Source organism: Pelophylax lessonae (assembly GCF_965119305.1).
Source record: "Pelophylax lessonae genome assembly, chromosome: 2".
Taxonomy (NCBI): Eukaryota; Metazoa; Chordata; class Amphibia; order Anura; family Ranidae; genus Pelophylax; species Pelophylax lessonae.
This window is the reverse complement of record NC_138769.1, coordinates 425,101,611-425,125,359: the sequence shown is the minus strand read 5'-3', so window position 1 is coordinate 425,125,359 and position 23,749 is coordinate 425,101,611. Positions and strand designations below refer to the sequence as shown.

The following is a 23,749-nucleotide window of genomic DNA, read 5'->3' as shown; positions in this document are numbered from 1 at the left end:
TTAATGGAAATCTTTCATTGGATAAACTGACTGTAAATGTCAGTGGGAATGCTCTGTGAATACACAGTAAACGCATCTCAAATTAAGTCTAATTTCTTTTAAAAGCATGTTGCATTTGTCTTCTGAATGCAATGCTTTTGTACAGCTACCCTTATACGGGTAGGTGGGGCTTTTCGAATCGCCGATCACTGAAGCTGGTGGAATAGTTCTTTCACCTTTTCACTAACAGGATACAACAGGTAATGCAAGAGGATTTTTTTTTCTGAATTTGTGAGATACAAGGACTTTCAAAGCAAGGGGCAACCCATTTTTCATGGCAACTTTAACTTTGGGAAAGGGGTCCTGCACAGCTTTGAAATGACAGATTACACTGCAGGTGGCTTTTTTGCATTGTTTGTTGCCTTCTCTGTATATTTTCAAGGACAATTTTCTATTTGTCACATAATGTAAATATCTTGTTTTTTATTCAGACACAATTTGTTGGACTCTAAGATCAACACCCTTTTATCGCTGTGTCAAGATCCAAATCTCTTGAACCCAATACATGGTATTGTACAGAGTGTGGTGTACCATGAAGAGTCTCCCCTTCAGTACCAACCTTCTTACCTACAGAGTAAGTGACACTTTATTGTGATCTTGCATCAGAAAAGCTTTCCCGCACTGCATAGGAATGTGTTGCCATCTACAGACATGCAAGAATGCCCTTAAAGTAGAACTATGGGCAAAACTTTTTTTTTTTTTTTTTTTTTCATTTTGGATAGAGTAAGGGAGGGTTATAACCTCTGTCAGATTTTTTCTTTTTTTTTTTTTTGCCATCTGTGCCCCATTGCGAATAGCTAAACAGGAAGTGAGAGGAGATCCCTATAAATTAATGGAATTTCTTGGGGATCCCAGGTCCCTAAAGCTAGCATCCCCGTTGGAAGATTTCCCCTCTTACTTTTCTAGGGACAACCCAAAATTTGGGGTATTCTTTTACTTTCTCTTTCAATGATAATGGCAAACAGGAGCAATAGAGAGGGTTAATCTCCTTAAAGAGGTTGTAAACCCCAAAAACATTTTTTTTTTCTTTTTGCAACCTGCAAGAGAAACACATAATGAGCTAGTATGCATTGCATACTAGCTCATTATGAAATACCTTAGAACGAGCCCCCGCTGTGCCGTCCGCTTACCTGTATGATGGACGACATGTCCAGTCGCCCGTCTTCCGGGATCGCGGCATCTGGCCATCTGATTGGCCGGAGCCGCGGTGACGTCACTCCCACGCACGCGGCTGTTCCTTCAGAGCGCAAGTGACGTCACTGGCTGCATGTAAGGTAAATATCTCCTAAACGGTACATGTTTAGGAGATATTTACAGTACCTATAAGTAAGCCTTATCATAGGCTTACCTATATAGGTACAAGTTACAGAGGAGGGTTTACTTCCTGTTTAACGGGGGCACAGACAATACTTAAACCTGACAGGGGCTCTAATCTCTCTCCATTCTGTCCAAAACAAAAAAAAAAAAGGCTTTGCCTTTAGTTATACTTTAATTCTTAATGGTACCCCGACACATCGCAAGTATGGGTGCATTCACAGCCACCAAAATGCATGGTACCGCAGTATTGTGCAGCATGATTTTTGCACGTTCCACACAATCTAGCCTATTGAAATAATATACACTGTTTAGAAAAATTAAAGGAACACTTTGAAAACACATCAGATCTGAATGGGGGAAAATATGCTGGATATCTATACTGATATGGACTGGGTAGTGTGTTAGGAACAAAAGAGTGCCACATTTTGATGGAAATTAAAATTATCAACCTACAGAGGGCCGAATTCAAAGACACCCCGAATATCAAAGTGAAAAAATGATGCAGCAGGCTAGTCCATGTTGCTGAAATTTCATTGCAGCAAATCAAAATGGTACGCAGTAGTTTGTATGGCCCCCATGTGCTTGTATGCATGCCTGACGATGTTGGAGCATGCTCCTTTTGAGACAATGGATGGTGTCCTGGGGTATTTCCTCCCAGATCTGGACCAGGGCATCACTGAGCTCCTGAATAGACTGAGGTGCAGCCTGGTGGAGTTGGATAGACCAAAACATAATGTCCCAGAGGCGTTCTAATGGATTTAGGTCAGGCGAGCGTGGGGGCCATTCAATGGTATCAACTTCTTCATCCTCCAGGAACTGGCTGCATACTCTCGCCACATGAGGCCAGGCATTTGTCGTCCACCAGAAGGAACCCAGGACCCACTGCACCAGCGTAGGGTCTGACAATTGGTCCAAAGATTTCATCCCAATACCTAATGGCAGTCAGAGTGCCATTGTCTAGCCCAGCCTTTCCCAACCTTTTCGACACAAAGGAACCCTTGAAATAAATTTCAACCCCTGCTAAAAATGAAAAATCTGCAACCCATGACACATTCGTGTGACAGTCAGTGGGAAGAATGCTCCTTACTCTTGTCATCATTGGAAGAATTACCCCCTTACAGATAGCTAAAAGGAACAATGGGTGTCATTGGGAACATATCGGAGAGGCAGAAATTGCCCATTGCTCAAGGAGCCCCTAGCAACCTCAGGAGGAACCCTAGGGTTCCACAGAACCCTGGTTAAGAAACCCTGGTCTAGCCTGTAGAGGTCTGTGCGTCCCTCCATGAATATGCCTCCCCAGACCATTACTCACCCACTACCAAACCGGTCATGCTGAACAATGTTACAGGCAGCGTAACATTCTCCACGGCTTCTCCAGAACCTTTCACATCTGTCACATGTGCTCAGGGTGAACCTGCTCTCATCTGAAAAGCACAGGGTGCCAGTGGTGGACATGCCGATTCTATTGTTCACTGGCAAACACCAATCCAGCTCCACAGTGCCGGGCAGTGAGCACAGAGCCTACTAGAGGACGTCGGGCCCTCAAGCCACACTCGTGAAGTCTGTTTCTGTTTGTTTGGTCAGAGACATTCATACCAGTGGCCTGTTGGAGGTCATTTTTGTAGGGCTACAGCTGCTCATCCTGTTCCTGCTTGCACAAAGGAGCAGATACTGGTCCTGCTGATGGGTTAAGGACCTTCTTTGGCCATGTCCAACTCTCCTAGAGGAACTCCCCGTCTCCTGTAATCTCCTTCATGCTCTTGAGGCTGTGCTGGGAGACACAGCAAACCTTCTGGAAATGGCACGTATTGATGTGCCATCCTGGAGGAGTTGGAATGCCTGTGCAGCCTCTATAGGGTCCAGGTATCACCTTATGCTACCATTAGTGACACTGACCCTAGCCAAATTCAAAACTAGTGAAAAACTGTCATAAAAGAGTAGGGGAAAAATTTCAGTAGCCTCCACCTGTAAAACCATTCTGTTTTGGAGGTTGTCTCTTTGTTGCCCATCTAGTGCCTCTGTTGTTAATCAGTTTCAGCTGTTTTGGTGTTAATGAAATTAACAACCCCCTCTGCTACTTAACTGACCAGAACAATATCCCAGGAGTTTAATGGATTTGATGCTGTTCTCGGATTTAAAAGTGTTCCTTTAATTCTTTTGAGCAGTGTATAATCGAGCCTATTGAAATTAATGGACTGTCAAAAATTAGGGAAAGCACAGAAACATTCATGGCAGTAGTAAGCTACAAAAAAGAGCAGTTGTGGCACCTTATAGTTAATTACTTATTTTTAGGGGGTTTGTTTGTGCTGATTTTCTGTGTTTGCAATTCTAGGTTTTGGATTTAATGGTTTGTGGAGGTTTGCTGGACCTTTCTCCAAGGTATGAAAACTATTTTACCAAAATTATATTGTTCAATCTTCACAAAATATCTTTTGAAATTGACTTCAATTCAAGCTATTGTGTTTTTTTTGTAAGTGTCTCCTTATAACTCAAGACCGACATTAGTGGTGTTGAGTTTTGGAATTCTGTAAAGTACCATGTTTTTCTATGTAGCATTGGCTTCTTCTGCAGCACTTTACAAAGTACATAGACCCATACCTTTTAGTTCCCATAGCAAACCTAAATACCTGTAACACGTAGGAGTTTATGCTGTCAGACCTGTAAATTAGTAATTGCAGTGAAAATGCAGTAAATGAGTTCACATAAGTATGGATGTGTTTTATAGTCTAAAGGAGTTCAAGGGAGCTGTAATTTATCAGTCTTAAGCTGTCCATTTTACAAGGTATCAGATACTCATATGAGTAGTAACTTCCAGATATTCAAACCTGTCCCTGTGTTTAAGGATGTTGGTGGAATAGAGGCCCTGTATATCATTATTAGAAAGGAGTTGAGGATGCGCTGACCTTAAAATTAGATTGCTGCACTTAATGATTCTGAATGTGGGAAAAATGTGTGGAAAAGTGAATAAAGTCCGCTATCTTGACATAAAATACTTGTATTCATCTTGACATGAATACTTGTTTGTGATGTGCTAGAATCTTGTCAAAAGATTCAAAAATATATCACTTTGACAGTATATATGGATACAATGTGAATATACATGAAAAAAACAAACTTCACACCATTAAAAACAAATTGGTGTGTTATGAAAAATATCACAGAATATGCACCTGAATATAAATCTATCAGTATTCAGGATAACTGCTGTGATAAAAAAAAAAACAGTGAAAGAGAACTCCAATCCCATGAAGTGCAAGAAACATCCACATCCATTGACACAATGTAAACCGTGCTAAAAGTTATAGTCTTCCAGGTGCTCAGTGTTCCACCCTTGTGCTGATTAATAAAAATTGGCCACTTACCACAAGGCTGCGGTCATAAAGCTTAATAGAAAAATCCACTTTTTATATACAGTTCAAGATCGGCTCCAACACAAATCATAGACCCAGCCACAGAAATATGGAAACTGGGTGACCGATTCGCTCGTAATAGGATAAAGTCTTATGTGGATAAAAAGGAGCTTATAGTGCAGTACCTTAAAACACATTGATTTATTAAAGGATAGTTGCACTTAAATCAAACAGAGTAAAGGACATAGGTAAAAGCAGATGTGCACTGCAGCCTGTAGTGCATACCGTGCAAGGTGACGAGCACGGCTACTCCGTCCGACACCTTTCCCTTTCTTACAGGCGTCAACTGGGAATGGAGTCTTTTGTCAAGATTCTAGCATTGTTGATACACATCACACATAAGTATTCACTTTGTCAAGATAGCTCACTTCACTTTTCTATATATCATTATTGTTGGTGGCATGAAGACTGACACACCTTCGCTCTCTCTCACGCACTTTCTCACTCACTTTCCCTTACACACTTTCTCACGCTGTCTCACACGCTCTCTCTCACAGAGGGAGAACGTTAAAGGGTGTAAGCTTCATAGGTCCGAAGACAATACTGGTAGGTTTATTGTCTCCTGTCAAAATTGGCCCTAATATGTTTATGTATGAATGTGAATTAGGGTCCTTAGACTGCAAGCTCCTTGAGGACAGTGACTGATGTGAATGTATATTATACACCATCATACCACCAATATTGGGACACCTGCCTTTACATGCACATGAACTTTAATGGCATCCCAGTCTTATTCTGTAGGTTTCAATATTGAGTAGGCCCACCCTTTGCAGGTATAACAGCTTCTACTTTTCTGTGAAGGCTGCCCACAAGGTTTAGGAGTGTCTATGGGAATGTTTGATTATTCTTCCAGAAGCACATTTGTGAGGCCAGGCACTGATGTTGGATGAGAAGGCCTGGCTCGCAGTCTCTGATCTAATTCATCCCAAAGGTGTTCTATCAGGTTGAGGTCAGAACTCTGTGTAGGCCAGTCAAGCTCCGCCACCCTAAACTCACTCATTCATGCCTTTATAGACTTTGCTTTGTGCACTGGTGTGCAGTCATTTTGGAAAAGGAAGTGGCCATCCCCAAACTGTTCCCACAAAGTTGGGAGCATGAAGTTGTCCAAAATGTCTTGGTATGTTAATGCCTTAAGAGTTCCCTTCACTGGAACTAAGGGGCCAAGCCCTGAAAAACAACCTCACACCATAATCCCCCCCTTCCCTTAAATGATTTGGACCAGTGCACAAAGGAACTTGACTGGCCTGCACAAAGTCCTGACCTCAGCCCGATAGAACACCTTTGGGATGAATTTGAGTGAAGACTGCGAGCCTAGGCCTTCTTGTCCACATTAGTGCTTGACCTCACAAATGCGCTTTTGGAAGAATGGTCAAACATTCCCATACACACTCCTAAAGCTTGTGGACAGACTTACCAGAAGAGTTGTAGATGTTATAGCTGAAAAGGGGGGGGGGGGGGGGCACCGTAATATTGAACCCTACAGACTAACACTAAGATGCCATTAAAGTTCAGGTGCATGTAAAGGCAGGCGTCACAATAGTTTTGGTAATATAGTGTATATGTGAAGTGCTGCATAAATTGACAGCGCTAAAGAAGTACCTGTAATAAAAAGCAAGTGCTTGCTGCCAGTAAGATGGACATTTTCTATGGCCAAATCAGAATCTTCTATTTTATGATGAATATAAAAAGACCTTTTCCTTAGTCAAAAAATACAGAACACAAGATCTGTAGTGGTTACCATTATATGCAGCTACTGCCAAGTGGACACCTGAAAAAAGAAGGCTGCAAGGGAATCCGCCTATGTAACCCTTTCCACTTAAGCTAGCTTTAGTTTATTTTGCTAGTGTCCTTAGGTGATGTACCTCTCATTGAATGAAACTTACCACCTTCTTAAAGTGGTTGTAAAGTCTCTTTTTTTTTTTTTTTTAAATAACACACGTTCTTCTTACCTCCTCTGTGCAGTTTGTTTTGCACAGAGCACTCTGGATCCTCCTCTTCTCGGGTCCCTCGTTGGTGCTCCTAGTACCTCCCTCTGGTCGAGTGCCCCACAGCAAGCAGCTTGCTATGGGGGCACCCGAGCCAAGCTGCAGCCTCGTGTGTCTATTCAGATACGGAGCTGCCATTCAGCCCCGACCTTCTCTCTCCTGATTGGCTAACTGACTTTGACAGTCATGGGAGCCAATGACACCGCAGCTGTGTCTCAGCCAATCAGGAGGGGTAATCCCGGACAGCCAAGGTACTCGTGGACATCGCTGGACAGATATGGGGCTCAGATAAATATGGGGGGAGGCTGCTACACCCAGAAGGTTTTTCATTTTAATGCATAAGGATAAAAATCCTTCTGACTTTACAACTCCTTTAAGGATATTTTTCACTCTGGTGATGATTCTTCCTTCTGCTGCACCATAGCCATTATGGCTCCTACTGCAGCTTTAGATCTGTTAACTCCTTTTCAGAGCCCTGGGTACTTTACCCAGACCCTGCCGGATTGAAGAAGCTGGGCCAGCCTGTAATTCTGTTGACATGCACTGGATCTTGTTGTAGGCGCTCCACTTGACTTATAGTGCAATGTATCGCATTAGCCACAGGATGCTTTGCAGATCCAAGGCAGTGGTCTGACAGCAGCAGAGACCTGACCTTGATGATCTCTGGGGAGGGATGAACCTATCGTGGAGGGCAAAGCCAGGCTGGGATGTTTAAACAGTGAGCAAGCTGCTTGCTGTGGGGACAGGAGGATCGGGCTGCTCTGTGCAAAACCACAGCATAGAGCAGGTAAGTATGACGTTTGTTATTTTTAATTAAAAAAAAAAAAAACAAGACTTTAATATCACAAGACCCTCATGGTCCCTGTGGAGGATAATTCCATTTTTAAAGACCAGGTAAACAAGATGTTAGAGACCCTATATACAGCTTTCTTTAATTGGAGGACCATGTTGTGCAACCTAAGGTTTCTACTAAGGCAGACTGCCAGACAATGTGTCCTAACACATGGCCCAAAATCCCAGTTAGACTTTTTCCCTACAGTGTTATGCTACAGCATGAATGGCTTGACAGACATGCTTCACCAGATCTGCAGGATGGGTCTTTCTCTACCCTGTTTGGTATCCCTATGGATAAGTACTTTAAAAAGATTACAAGGGGGGTAAGAATACTTTTCTCCCCCAAAGGGACTCATGCCTCTACTGGTAGGGTTTCTATTCCTAAGGTTAGGAATGGTTTCTTTCATTCCTTTGTCTTCTACTTTCAAATCTAAGGCATAAACCTACTTGTCCCATGGTTTTCTCCCAGTGGTAGGGTGCCCCACCTTCTTAAAGTAGGGGAGGGGGACTGCGTCTGTCGGCATTCTAGCCCCAGAAAATCTCAGGCACCCAGGCACAGGGTGTCATATCCTACAGACTAATGTTTTGTACTCTGCCTCCTCCCTTCTTTATGCTTTCAAACTTGCCCCTCTCCCTGTTGATCTGCTGCTGTTTTCTAGCAGCTCTTTTCTCAAGAAATAATTTTTCTTTTACCAACAGCACACTTTCAAGGTTTCTGCTTGAACCATTTTGATGTTTCCCACACCAAATGGAGGAGCCTGCTCTATTCTGGATCTGAGGAGTCTCAAATTGTTCCTATGGGTGCAAAAGAAAGCTGCATAGAAACTGTCTGGTTGATTTTTACCTCCTTCCTTCCGGGGGATTTTTTTCCTTCAGTTTACATCTGGGATGGTTACTTGCACATTCCCATCTAAATTTTGCATTGTATGATCAAAAAAAAAAAAGAAGTTTATTGCCCTCCCCTTTGGATGTTTTCATGTTTTAAGGTCCTTTCCCAGGTCTTGGCTCTTATCCATGATGGGGGATTCATGTTGGGGAGTACCTGGAAAATCTCCTGAAAAATGACGAGTCTTTACTGTCCTTGTTAGCTAACATCCAGCAGACAGGGCAGACTCTCCCTGGGGCTAAGAGCAATTTGCATGTCCCTTCAATGTGGGACTCTTCCATTGCAAGGACACACAGTGAAAGTACAGTTGGGTTATGCTACATCCATGGCCTACATCTGCCATCAAGGAGGCACCAGTAGGCACACCGCTCAAAAATAAGGATGCTCTTTTGGGCAGAACTTCACATTCTGGTCCTGTTAACCTTCCATATTCAAGGCATGGAAAATTGGCAATCAGACTTTCTCAGTAAGGGTCTGGATTCAGGGAAACATGCTGTCCATCTGGAGGTGTTGCAAGCCCTTTGCCACAGGTAACAGGATGCCAGCAACACACACTGTACAGGTTTGTCTCCAAATTCAGAAACCCTCGGGCATTCACAGTATGTGCGATTAACCTGATCTTTGCCTTTTCCACCCCCCATCTTCTTCACAGGATTGAAATGGAGAGCATTCTGATGATTCTCATCATACCAATTTGGCCCAGGAGGACTTATATGCACATACTCAGACTCCTGCATGGGGCCTTCCGGATTATCTGGATCCTCTGTCCCAAGGGCCAGTAGTCCATTCCCCTTTCTTTGTCACTGGTTTTAACTGCATGGCTGTTGTGAGAGGCCTATCTAACTCCATCATCCTGTGCTCTTGAAGGCCAAGAAATTGACTTCTCTCAAAGTCTACAATCCTACCTGAAATGCCTAATTTGTTTGGTGTGAGTCAAGGAACTTTTGTCCTGCAAAATACTCCATGGAACATGCTCCCTTCCTCCAAACTGGTGTGGATCAGCATCTGGCATTGAGTACCATCAAAGGACAAAATTTGATCATTCTGTTTGAGGCTCTTGGTCTCTCACTCTTAAGGTCTTTGCTTAGGGTGCGGTGCACACATATCCCCCTGTACACACGTGTCTCAATCTCACAGCTTTTCAAAAGCAGATTTTTTAACCAATTAAGGATATTCATTTGTCTGACCTTGCTCTCAATGTGGCCTTTCTTGTTACTATCACCTCTGCATGGAGGGTCTCTGAGTTAGGGGCCTTATCCTGTAAGGACCCCTTCTTACAGTTGCTCAAGAAAATGGTTGTCTTGAAACCTAAAGCCTTTTTTCTCCTGAAGGTGATCTATTATTTCCAACTCAACCAGGATATTGACCCTACTTCCTTATGTCATGTTCGGAAACATTCAACAGAATTTTCTCTGCACTATCTAGACATGGTATGTGCCATTTATCTCCTAGCTATTGCCTCTTTTGGGCAATCAAATTCCCTCCTTGTACTTTCTGAGGGTTCCCTGGGGGTCTCCCTTCTTCTCACTCCACCATTGCTAGGTGGATCAAACTAATTTTCATTCAAGCTTAAGGTTCGATAGATAGGGTTGCTCCCTGTCCTGTTAAGGCACACACTACCAGATCTTTTAATCCAGATCTTTTTATACCTCATGGGCTTCTCAGCTTCAGGCATTTGTTTCTCAGATTTGCAAGTCTGCCACCTGGGCCTCTGTTCACACATTTGTCACATTCTATCAGGTGGTTGTTCAGGGAAGCCAGTTTCGGGCTGAAGATGCTCTGAATCTGGCGAGTCTTCCTGACCTACTGGCACGTGTTGCGGTATTGCCCACCCTTTATTTGGACTGCCTTTAGACTTCCCAATGGTAATGACTACAGATTGTGTCTGTTTTCTTGACGTAAAGTACGAGACCCAGGTCCCTGCTCTCTGTTCTTATGATCTCCCTATTGCTTGCTTTGAAACTGAGTCTGGCTGGGAGTGAGATGGGTTATATATTGGAATGTCTCTGCAGCCTTTTCTCTATCGCTCATTGACAGACGTAGTCCTCGGTGATTCAACACCCTCGGGTTATGCTGCCCTCCACAGGAGTAGGACTAGACAGGAAAGAAAATGCTCTGGCCACACCCTAGGGGCAGTCCCCGAGGGTATATCCTCTCTCTCTCTGCTACAGCAAATCAGTTTTTTTCTGTCTAGTCAGGAGTAAGGACCTAGATACCTTGCTGGGATCTTCGGTCCTGGCAGGATTTTTTTTTTTTTCTTAAAAAGATTTTTAGACAGCTTTTTTTCTCCAGTGTTCCTGTGAGATCTTCAAGCAAGAAAGCTGAACTGGGCGACGGGCGGGATGCTGAGGTCCAGTGGTCACCCCAGTTCAGCCTACGAGCGCGTGCAGGCCATAGCTCCGCGCTGGGTCGGCCGCGACATAGTCCCATTGGACAGGGACTGACCCTGCGAGTTAAACGTCTCGCTGAAACGCCAAAGAAGACCATGAGTCACGGCGCCCGTATTGGTCGACAGCCCTCCAACTTCGGTGGAGAGGGGTACTGTCAGGAGTTGGCGCCCGCCTGGTTCCGGTACGGTGAGTAGTATGTTCCCCCATTTCCCCTGACGGGTCCTGTGGTGAACGCGGGCCCCTCTCTGTATGGTAAGGATGGGTTCCCCTCTATCCTATAACATGGCACAGATCCCCCTATTTTGAGTGTGATTTTTGTATACAAAAAGCCAGGAGGCTTGGTTTGGGAGCTGACCATCTAATTGCAAGTATGTTTAAATGATTGTAATCAGTGGCAGTACTGGAATCTTACTGTGATAAGAGAAAGTAGCCTACCTGTCAGAAGCCACAGGACATGTATGCGGCTTTCCAGGTCATTCCTCCAGCTAAAGCATGCCTCCCGACGGCCACGCGGTCCGCCAGGGTCCGGTACCGCCGGCCAAGTTGATCTCCATGAAGAGAAAGGTTTTGTGATGCCGAGATACTCTGCAGTCACGCCGCTATTCTGTAACAGACCGCCGTAGATCGCACGAGGCTGCCATTTTGGTGTAGCCTCGTGTCTTCAGCATGGGGGCGGCCATGTTTGAGGTGACCCAAACACCTCGTGGAGCTAGGGGAGGCGCCGCAAGGCGTACAGAGGGGCGGAGCCGCCTCCTTTCTTCCCGGGCAGCCAGCCAAGAGACTTCCTGTCTGTTCAAGACAGTGCTGAGACTAGTTGCAGTGAACTCTGAGCATCAAGTGGTGAGCCTGGGGGGTCTATCTCTCTCTCTCGCTCGATAGGGATCCCTAGCAGGTAACACTGAGGGGCTTTGTGGCGCTGGGGGTCTGAAAAAAAAAAAAAAAATTTATTTTGGATTGAATTTTCCGGGTAGTAACTGGAATTATCATGGACCCTGCTACACAAGTACCCCCACCTGTTTCCCTCGAGGGGGCCACGGGACCCGCCGGTGCACAGGGTATGGATGCATTTACAGCAGTTTTGGAGTCTATGGTGGCTCGGGTGGAGGCGGCCTGTCAGGAACGGGGGTCAAGAAAGCGACCTCCGCCTACCCCTATATCATCTGACACTTCAGACTCAGAGTCTGAGATGGTCATTGCAGCTGCAGGTCCCTCTGCAAGGGCTGTTGTCTCAGGTAAAGTTCCTTCAGACAGTGAGGAGGACGTTCATACTTCCGCCATAATTCGGGAAGAAGCATTGGTGGACGCACTAGTTGTGGCGGTTCGGGAAACCTTAAGACTTGAGGTTTCACCGGCAGAGGCAACTGAAACAGAGATTCCCTTTGGTACTAACAAACCCACCAAAACGGTGAAGGTTTTTCCTGTACCCAAGTGTTTTGGTAATAAAATTACAGAAGAATGGGAGCATTCTAAGCGTACCTTTACTATTTCCAAACGTATTGCTAGACGCTATCCGTTTGAGGAATCCCTCATTAAGAAATGGACGGTACCACCAGTGGTAGACCCACCTATTTCCAGACTGAATAAAGCCACGGTTATTCCAGTAGAGGACACTTCGTCCTTTAAGGATCCGGTGGATCGGAAGGTGGAAGCGGAGTCCCGCACTATCTTTTCCCTGATAGGGTCAGCATTTAGACCAGTAATTGTCATTGGTCTGGTTTCCCAGACACTTACAGAATGGGCTAGATTGGTACGCCAGGACCTGAGGGGGAAAGATATCCCCCAGGGAACATCTGAATTGATGGAATAGATTATACAAGGGCTACAGTTTGTCTGTGGCGCAGCCTTGGATGCTACCCCCCTATTAGGGCATGCATCTATGTCAGCGGTTATCCTCAGACGTGTGCTGTGGTTAAAATGCTGGTCAGCGGACCTAGGTTCCAAAAAGACCTTGACGAATCTCCTTTCAGGGGAATCGCCTATTTGGGGCCACCCTAGATGAGATCATTAAGGATGCCACTGGGGGCAAGAGCACTTTCTTGCCACAGGCTGCTAAAGCTAAGGGACCTCGTAACAAGCGAGGACCTTTCTTTACCGCCCATAAAGGGTTCGTACGCCCGGCTGGAACAAGCGGGAAAGGCAAGGCTCCTCCAGGAGGGTTCAAGAAGGGCTGGTCGGACAAACAAAAGACCGACTCAGCCAAACCTGAAGCAAAGGATTACACAGCCTGAAGGTGCGCCCCCACCCGGTTTGAGGGTGGGGGGACGTCTTCACCGGTATTCAGGGCATTAGATCGAGCATCGATCACTGCTACCGGTGCGATTCTTCCCTTCCAACATTTAAGTACTACAGGGAGCGGCAGTTATCGTTCCCTGAACAGATCTTTTTCTTTACCTTTTCCAAAGATTAGTCTCAGTTCCCCACAAGAATCGGATCCGGTTGAACAGACAGACCAAGAAGCCTCTAGCCAGGTGACTTCGGTCCCTGAGGTTCAACCAGGAGAGATCACCGTTCCTGACAGGAATCAGGTGTCTGATAAATGTGTGGCAACAGAGAACGAGCAGACTTTGTCGGATGGTCGGGGCCAGATAGCTCTAGTGCCGCCTGGTTCAGATCCAGTCAGCGCCAGTGGTCCTAGAAATTCTAGGCTGGCCTCGTCAAGCCGGTCTGGCCGACATGGACATGCTAGTCGCGGACGTTCCTTGGGAACTTCGTCTCAGGGAGTGTCTGCGGTCTCTAGGACCAATCTTCCATCGTGCTTTACAGTCGCTGGTTTTAATGGCCTGGCCATTGAGACCCAGGTACTGAAGGACAGAGGGTTGTCAGCTTCAGTTATTCCTACCCTTATTAAAGCAAGGAAAGCGACTTCCAGCAAGGTCTATTATCGCACATGGAAAACTTATATCGCGTGGTGCGAATCTTTAGGGATTCCTCCACGTACCTATTCGGTGACTCGAATATCGGCCTTTCTGCAAAAAGGGGTTGAGCAGAAACTAGCCTTGAGCACCATCAAAGGTCAAGTTTCAGCATTAGCTATCTTCTTTCAGAAACCTTTAGCTACCAAGTCCTTGGTGCGGAATTTCATCCAGGGGGTGCGGCACCTGGCTCCACCAGTCTGCGCGCCCTTACCGCCCTGGGATCTTAATTTGGTTTTGTCGGTTCTACAGAAACCTCCCTTTGAAAACATCAGGGAGATTCCCTTGCTTACTTTATCCCAGAAGGTAGCCTTCTTGGTGGCGATCACGTCTGCACGCAGGGTGTCAGAACTGGCTGCATTATCATGCCAGTCCCCATACTTAGTGATTCATAGGGATAAGGTAGTGCTTCATCCTAAGCCAACTTCTTTCTTCCAAAGGTGGTTTCAGATTTTCATCTGAATGAAGATATTGTACTACCTTCCTTGTGTCCTCAGCCCAATCATCATCGGGAACATGCGTTGCATTCCTTGGATGTGGTTCGGGCAATCAGAGTATACCTGAAAGCTACGGAATCATTCCGTAAGACGGATTCACTTTTTGTGATCACGGATGGCCCCAGAAAGGGTTTGCCTGCATCTGCCGCGACTATCTTCAAATGGATCAGACAGACGGTGGTACGGGCTTATTCTATTAAGGGTCGGAATCCTCCATTCCCTGTTAGGGCGCACTCCACTCGAGCGCTCAGTACTTCCTGGGCCTTCCGCCATCAGGCGTCAGTGGTCCAGGTATGTAAGGTTGCCACCTGGTCGTCGGTACATACCTTTACAAAATTTTATAAGATTGATGTGATGGCATCGGCGGATGCCTCATTTGGCCGCAAGGTTTTGCAGGCCGCAATTTGAGGAGACCGGTGGTCTACCTCGAGGGTTTTTTTCTGTTGAAAAATTTCTGTTGAGTCTCATCACTAAGGATGAGCATTGTAAACTTCTAGTTGGCACCGGTTGGGCCTTCTAGATTGGATTTGATTTCCTTTTTCCCACCCCTCATTTGTGGTACTGCTTTGGGACGTCCCGAGGGTGTTGAATCACCGAGGACTACGTCTGTCAATGAGCGATAGAGAAAAATGGATTTTTGTAAAATCTTACCGTAAAATCCTTTTCTCTTAGCTCATTGACAGACGTAGTACCCGCCCCTCTGTTTTGGAGTTGGGTTGGGTTAAATTCTCTACACACTGCTTTGTGACATAACTGATTTGCTGTAGCAGAGAGAGAGAGAATATACCCTCGGGGACTGCCCCTAGGGTGTGGCCAGAGCATTTTCTTTCCTGTCTAGTCCTACTCCTGTGGAGGGCAGCATAACCCGAGGGTGTTGAATCACCGAGGACTACGTCTGTCAATGAGCTAAGAGAAAAGGATTTTACGGTAAGATTTTACAAAAATCCATTTTTCCCCTTACCTTTGTGCAGTCACCTGAAGGCAGTTGTATATTTAACACAATGGTAATGGCTACAGTTCCTGTGCCTCATGTTGTACCCAAAGAAACTGATTTTGCTTGTAAGTCAAAAATCCTATTTTAGGGGTAATGTTGACAGGAGCCATGTTGCTTACACAGGTCAGCGAAATATCATAGACTTTAATTGAGCCGTACATATGGCAGCTCAGAGACTGTTTGAACTTCTTTGCATTGCAGCGTGTCTTTGGACACCACAAATCCTCTTTAAAGTGCTTCTAAAACAGCAGAGAAAGCAAGTCAAATAGTTTTTCTTGTCAAAAGCTGCATTTCAAATATGTGCACAGCTGCATACATTTGAATTTGAAACCTAGCATTTGACTAGAACTCTGATTGACATGAATCCTTAATGTTTATGCATCACAGATGTGATGTTTGGGCCTATGGCAAGCATGGACAGTTCATACTCCATTTATTGTTCTTTACAAAAAAATGTTCCAGTTCTGGAGTTGTTATATTTGGATGGTAGCTGTAATTTTGTTATGTTAATCTGAATCCCTTGTTTTGTCAGCAAACGCAGATACCAGACTACGCAGAGCTGATAGTGAAATTTCTCGAAGCCTTGATTGACAAATACTTGCCTGTAATTGATGAAGAAGCCAGTGAGGAGTCTTTGCTGACACCTACATCTCCTTATCCTCCCGCTGTGCAGAGCCAACTGAGTATTACTGCAAACCTTAACCTTTCAAATTCCATGACCTCCCTTGCCACTTCCCAGCATTCCCCTGGTGAGTGTCAAATATGTAGCATGTTCTTGAGATGTATTTTGCTGTATGTCCACATGACATAGAAAAAAAAAAAATCATGTGTAAAAATATTTAATAGCTGAATGAAGATAAGTGCCTGAGCGTCTTTTTGTCATTTAATAGTCCAGTTTCTGTGCCAAAAATTTGTTGTCGTGTGCAAGCTTTTTGACCAGAACAGGCAGACTATTTAATTTTTGTATTAATTTTCAGACAATAAGTAGATAAATGAGTGATTTGCTATAGGTAGCACCTTGATTTTAATATAAAATACCCAACACCTTTTTAACCCATTTTGTCTCCCCCCCCCTCCCCCTGGTTATTTTTCCTTTTTTTTTTTTTCTTTCAGGTAAATATTTACTCTTCTTAATTAGGTAATTGCCTAATATTTAAATTTTGAGCAAAAACATCATCAGTGTAAAGTAATGCAAACCTCTACTTGTTTTGGTCTTAATGGTGACTGAGAGGGTTCTTCATCAATTACCTATTGTCTTTAGTGATAAAACAGATTCTCACACACCTTTAGCTCATCACAAAAGTGGTAAATACATAATGCCATACATGTTGTCTCATCCATGTGTTGTTTTATTTTCCGCCATTATTCATATTCTTTCTTTTGTGTGTTTTTTTTTTTTTTTTGTATCCCCCCCACCCTTTTCATTCTGTGTCTGTGAAGCTTCTCTGCCTTGCTCTAAATCTGCAGTTTTCATGCAGCCGCTCCCTCATCAAGGTACTTCCTTTCAACCTCTATGCACGAGTTCAGTGTCATGTGCAATAGCTTTCAGCGCTTGGCATGAGCATTTACGTACTAACCTTATACCACCTGAGAGCAGTGCACAGTAGTGGCTTTTGCAAAAGGCGTGCAGGCAACACAACTTTTTGGATATCAATAGTCTTGTTTATAATTAAATTGTAAAATCGCATTGGCTGTATTTTGGAAATAATGCACATTAAACAAAACGAGACAGAACTTCACAATAATGAATTGCTAATTTGACAGATGCGGGGCTCTTAGAGGTATCTTTGTATCTTTCCTCTATCTAGATTCACATACTTCCTGCAGACACTCTACATTCATTTTTTAAAAACCAATCCCAGCATGATTACTAAAACCTCTTCACAGCAGCAAAATGTTTCATTTTCCTAAGCAACACATCCATGCCATGCAGGCATATTTCTGTGTCCTACGCATTAATTTATTTACATGCTGGGATTTGTACATCTACTGATATTCATGGCCGCTCTGGATCTAAGAGCCCCAAGTCTCAAAACCTTGCAATGCAGTTATCTCCCCCCCTCTCCTAACCATTCACAAAACATATGGTTTCAGGCTTTCTTTTGTGAATAGCCAGAAGAGGAAGGCAGAGACACAACTGCAATGCTAGGGTCTATGAGACATGCTGCTCTTACACACAGAGCAGCCAGAAAGTACTGGCGTTAGCTGTACTAAATCCAGCATTTAAACCTAATGGTTTTCAGGAGACAGCTGTTTGTCTGCATAACATGAATTTGCTTCTGAAGAAAAGGAACAGGACCCAAAAGTATACCTGTATGATGGCCATTTGCTTCATAGGCAGGGGAATGTTTGCTGCTGTGAACCTGTTAGGGTAATCATGCCAGAGCTGGGCTTTAAAAATCTAGATAAAGCTGATTTGCAAATTAGTATAGTTTCCTTTTAACTGTCACTGTGTCCTAGAAATTTTGCTCGAACGCATTCACTTTTTTTTTTTAACCTCAGCTTGAGTTTTTGAGCTCTGTAAATAGGCTTTCTACAACAAACGATATAATGATTCAGTGGAAAAAAGGAGTATCAAGCTCCATCTGTTTTCTTGATGTTATTGCATTATACTCCAAAATAATATAGTTAGAAAAGGAGTATAACAAAAATCTGTTTGCTTGATATATTATTGCATAATATTTAGTAAGGATACCAAAAAGAGTATAAAGCTCTATCTGTTTGCTTGATATATTATTGCATAATCCGTAAAGATGCAGTAGAAAAAGGAGTATAAAGCTCTATCTGTTCACTTGATATATTGGTACATAATATTCAGGCACATTGCAATATTTCATATTTACCTAAATGAGAATAGAAATGTTCTAACATATTTGGTCCAGATCATAATAATGGAGATATACATGTACAAAACTGCTATAGATTTTCTTGTAAAGTCCTTGCAAGTACAGAAAATTTCCTGTTCTGCTAGAAATGCACTCAGGTCTCAGACCTCTACAACAGAAAGTATCTCACAAAAGTGAGTACACCCTCACATTTTTGTAAATATTTTATGACATCTTTTCATGTGACAACACTGAAGAAAGGACACTTTGCTACAATGTAAAGTAGTGAGTGTACAGCTTGTATAATCGTGTACCTCAAAATAACTCCACACACCACAGCCAATAAAGTCTAAACCACTGGCAACAAAATTAAGTACACGCCTAAGTAAAAATGTCTGAATTGGGCACAAAGTGTCAATTTTTTGTGTGGCCACCATGTTTTTTTCCAGCACTGGCTTAACCCTCTTGAGCATGGAGTTCACCAGAGCTTTAGGTGTGAAGACCTGCTTAGCCAGTCCATCACCTTTACCCTCCGCTTCTTTAGCAAAGCAGTGGTGTTCTTGGAGGTGTGTTTGGTGTCGTTATGTTGGAATACTGCCCTGTGGCCCAGTCTCCGAAGAGAGGGGATCGTGGTCTGCTTCAGTATGTCACACTACATGTTGGCATTCATGTTTCCCTCAATGAACTGTAGCTCTGCTTGGCTGGCAGCCCCAGACCATGACACTCTCACCACCATATTTGACTGTAGGCAGGACACACTTGTCTTTGTACTCCTCACCTGGTTGCCACCACACACGCTTGACACCATCTGACTCAAATAATCTTGGTCCCATCAGACCACAGGACATGGTTCCAGTAATCCATGTCCTTAGTCTGCTTGTCTTCAGCAAACTGTTTGCGGGCTTTCTTGCACATTATCTTTAGAAGAGGGTTCCTTCTGGGATGACAGCCATGCAAACCAATTTGATGCCGTGTGCGGTAGATGGTCTGAGTACTGATAGGCTTACTCCCCCACCCCTTCAAACTCTGCAGCAATGCTGGCAAGACTCGTATGTCTATTTCCCAAAGACAACCTCTGGATATGATGCTGAGCATGTGCATTTAACTTTTTTGGTGGACCATGGCGAGGCCTGTTCTGTTTAAACCTCTGTATGATCTTGGCCACTGTGCTGCAGCTCAGTTTCAGGGTCTTGGCAATCTTCTTATAGCCTAGACCATCTTTATGTAGAGCAACATTTTTTTTTTTTTTCAGATCCTCAGTTTTTTGCCATGAGGTGCCATGTTGAACTTCCAGTGACCAGTATGACAGAGTGAGAGCGATAACACCAAATTTAACACACCTGCTCCCCGTTCACTTGAGACCTTGTAATGCTAATGAGTCACATGCAATGGGGAGGGAAAATAGCTAATTGGGCCCAATTTGGACATTTTCACTTAGGGGTGTACTTACTTTTGTTGCCAGTGGTTTAGACATTAATGGCTGTGTGTTGAGTTATTTTGAGGGGAAAGCAAAGTTACACTGTTATACAAGCTGTACACTTACTACTTTACATTGTAGCAAAGTGTAATTTCTCTATCGTTCATTGACAGACGCAGCTCCATATCTTCTTGACCATTGGGTTATGCTGCCCCCTACAGGAGTAGGACACTAGGCAGGAAAAAGCTTTACCATGCCTATGGGGCAGTCCCTGCAGGCATACACCCACACACTATGCTATTGCCCTCAGTTTGTTTCTGCCTAGTTTAGGAGTAGGACCTAGTTTCCTGCTGGGACTTCAGTCTTATCTGTTTTTTTGGAATCTTTTTTTGTAAGACTTTATTTTTATATAGTTAGAGTTCCTGAGAGAACTACAAGCAACAACTGGCTGGGTTTCGGACTGGATATCCTAGATCCTTAAGGACTCCCAGCCTGGCCAGCGAGCGTGAGCAGGTTATAGTCCAGCACTAGGCCTCACCACGACAGAGCCCCGATGGACAGGGGCAGGCCCGTGAGTGAAACTCCTCACCTCTCTGTGATTCCAGGCCTCCCTCAGCCGTCCCCTCCCCCCACAAGCATGTTCCTGCATCTGGGGGATGGAAGCATTGCGGCGGTTCGGCGGGGGGGGGGTCAGGAGTCTGTCCTGGTGGGGTCTCCTCCTGGCGACCCCCTGATGCCTTCTGTCTGATGACCCCCCCCCTGGGGGTCCTGGAGACCGACCGCATGGCGTGCCGTGGAGGTCACCATTTTTCTGTAGGCTTTCTGCTCTGCATCAATGTAAATCGTTTTGCCATTGAAATGCATTGGCAGCCATGTTTTGGTAGCTCCCCATAGGAATGCATGGGGCAGCCATTTTCTTGAAGTACTCGATCATTGGACAGCAAGGGAGAAGCTAGGGGCTGTAGGCAAGACCCAGGTGCTTTTGTACTTTCTGTGTCAGATTGTGTCTATCTCTGCACAGAACGTTCCTGAAGCCTCCAGACCGGTTTGGTGGTATGTTTTTTGGGTCACTGTAGGTATTCCTCACTCTGCTGCAGGCTGTGTTAGGGCTGGGACTTGTGGTACCGCTGGTGCAGCGGCGCGGATCGCATTTCTTGCGACTTTTCTTAAAGTGACACTGACCTTTTATTTTACTCAGTGCTAATGGTGTTCCAGGATCAAATCTCACCTAAAGACCCCCTCAGTGCGGTTGCGGGACCCTCCGGGTCGCAGCCCCTCTCTGCTTTTACTGCAGTTTTGGAAATCTTGGTGTCAAATTGGATTTAGTGTTAAAAAATGCCACTATCCGAAAGTGCCCCTTTGCCTTCACCTCCCTCTGTGGTATCCTCAGATTCTGAGGTAGATGTGGTCGTCGCGGACGCATACCATCCTGGTGGATTTGTGTCTTCGAATTCTGACGGTGAGGAGGAAATTTCCTCGTCAGCTGCTGCGCGGGAAAGTGCGCTGGTGGAGGCACTTATAGTGTCAGTGTGGGAAACCTTAAAAATGGCGCATGAGTCTACAGCGTCAGAGACATAAGTGAATTTTGGCACCCGCAAATCCCAGAAGTCGGGGAAGGTGTTTCCCTGTCCAGAACTTTTTGACAACATTGTCAATGAACAGTGGGGGCGCATCAAACAAATGTTAGTGGTGCCTAAGCACTTTAAAAGGCGTTACCCCTTTGTGGATAAGGTTTCCACTAGGTAGACTGTGCCACCTAAGATGGATCCTCCGGTTTCCAGACTAAACAAGTCTACTGTGGCCCTGGGGGAAGAGTCCCCAGTATTTAGAGACCCAGTGGATAGATGGATTGAGTCTCTGTCCCACCATTTGCATGTGTTTAGCAGGCTCCATATTAAAACTGGTCTTTGTGATCACTTTGGTGTCAAAGACGATCACAGAATGGGTGAAGTTGCTTAACGGTGACTTGGAAACGGAGCAGCTCTCACAGGGCCTGATTGAGCTAACGGACTAATTGGTTCAAGCCCTTCTCTATATATGTGATGCGTCTCTTGATGCAATCCCACTGGTAGCCAGAGTGTCTGTGGTGGGGATTGCAATTAGACGCATTGTGTGGCTAAAAAGCTGGACTGTGGACCAGGCTTCCAAAAAGGCTCTTTCTTACCTTCCCTTTACTGGGGACAGGTTGTTTGGATCCTCCCTGGATGAGTTAAACAAAAACCTTACGGGTGGGAAGAGTACTCTTCTACCCCATTCCACCAAAGGCAAGGCACCGCGTAATAGACGGGGGGCCTTCATTTAATGCTCATAGGCGGCTCTTTCGTACCTCTGGGTCGCAGGAGAAAGGAGCTAAGCCATTCAGGGCTTCTGGGGGTTCCAAGAAGCCATGGTCGGGTAAGCCGAGAACAGGCCAATCCAGATCTGCAGACAAATCCTCGTCTGCATGAAGGGACGCCCTCACCCGGGGTGGGGGGAAGTCTTTGCTTCTTTACGGAACCATGGACTTCCTTGATTAAGGACAAATGGGTCCACAAACTGATCCGAGTGGGTTACAAGATCGAATTTTGGTCTTGTATGTCGTACAAGTTCTTTCCATCCAATCTACGCCTATCTCCAGACCGGTTAAGGGATCTAAGAGAGGAGGTACAAGATCAGCTGTCGCAAGGGGTGATTCTGCCAGTTCCTTCTCAGGAAAGCTTTCAGGGGTTCTATTCAAACATGTGTACTGTGCCCAGGAAAGAAGGCAAAGTACATCCAATCCTGGGCCTCAAGCTTCTGAACGGCTTTGTGAGGGTACAGAAGTTTCAAATGGAGTTCATTCGCACGGTAGTGGCGTCTTTACACCAAGGAGACTTTTTGGCCTCCATAGATATCAAGGACCCATATCTACACATCCCTATTTACGCTAGATACCAGTGTTTTCTTCGCTTTACTGTAGGATAAGAGCATTATCAATTTGTGGCTTTACCCTTTGGTCTTGCCTCCGCTCCCAGGGTCTTCACCAAAGTGTTGGCTCCGGTGTTGGCATTACTGCTACAACGGGGGATTACAGTCCTGGGGTACCTGAACGATCTCCTCTTAAGAGCAGACTAACATTCAGCCCTGTTTGGCGACTTAACAATCACTGCCTGGACTCTGCAAGAGTTCGGTTAGAACATCAATTTAAAAAAAAATCTGCACTGGTACCATCCTTGAAACTGGGTTAGCTTGGCATGACTCTGGACTCCACTTCAGCGAGGGTTTTTCTTCCCCCCGTACAAACTGCAAAAGTTGCAGGGGGCGATTCGTCTACTGTTATCCACCAATCTGTATTCTCTGTGGTCTTGCATCCGGGCCTTAGTCTGATGGTGTCAACCTTCGAGGCGGTTCCGTTTTCTCAGTTCCACACGAGACCCTTACCAAGGGAGATTCTTGTCAACTAGAACAAAGATCCAAAGTCCTTGGACGCTATGATTTGGTTGAGTCACAACACAAGGACTGCCCTCTTATGGTGGATTCACTCGTTAGCTCTATGCCAGGGCAAGTCTTTCCTTCCACTGTATTGGACTGTGGTAACCACAAATGCCAGGCTGTCCAGCTGGGGAGGAGTGCTGGGGAAGCTCTGCGTCCAGGGGTCCTGGACGGTCGAAGAGTACAGACTTACGATCAATCTTCTGGAACTCAGGTAAATTCGCGATAAAGCTTTGCCTGAGTCACTGGATGACTCGTTTACAGGGTTTTCCAGTCCGAATTCAATCTGACAATGCCATGGCTGTAGCTTACATCAATCGTCAAGGGGGCACCAAGAGTGTCTTGGCGGCCTGGTAGGTGACCGAGATCCTGGAATGGACAGAAAAGTTTGTTGCAGCTCTTTCTGTGGTACACATCCCTGGTGTGGAAAACTATCAGGCAGATTTCCTGAGTCGTCAGGTGTTGGATCAGGGGAAGTGGTCCCTGCACCCAGAGGTGATTCACCTCCTGTGTGTCCGGTGGGGGACACCCGATGTCGACCTGTTTGCTTCTCGACTCAACAAGAAGGTTCAGAGGTTTGTAGCCAGGACGAGGGATCCTCTGGCCGACACCACAGACGCACTGGTGGCTCCTTGGGGTCAGTATCGGCTGATCTATGCTTTCCCTCCGCTGAAACTCCTGCTGAGGCTTCTGCACAGACTAGAGGTGGAAGGGATTACGGTCATTCTGGTGGCCCCAGACTGGCCTCGCCTTCCTCTCCTCTTCCTGCTTCATCAAGGGCCGATCTTCCATT

The 23,749-nt window shown here is 45.2% G+C and overlaps 1 protein-coding gene across 1 annotated transcript in view; it reads left to right on the top strand.

The window, feature by feature from the left end:
- NF1 (neurofibromin 1) overlaps positions 1-23,749 on the top strand; it is a 585,707-nt gene that overhangs the window by 534,364 nt on the left and 27,594 nt on the right. Inside the window, exons 54-56 of the mRNA XM_082247714.1 lie at positions 471-613; positions 3,689-3,735; positions 15,797-16,013. Coding sequence (XP_082103840.1) covers positions 471-613; positions 3,689-3,735; positions 15,797-16,013 — 407 coding nt within the window. The remainder of the gene's footprint in view (positions 1-470; positions 614-3,688; positions 3,736-15,796; positions 16,014-23,749) is intronic.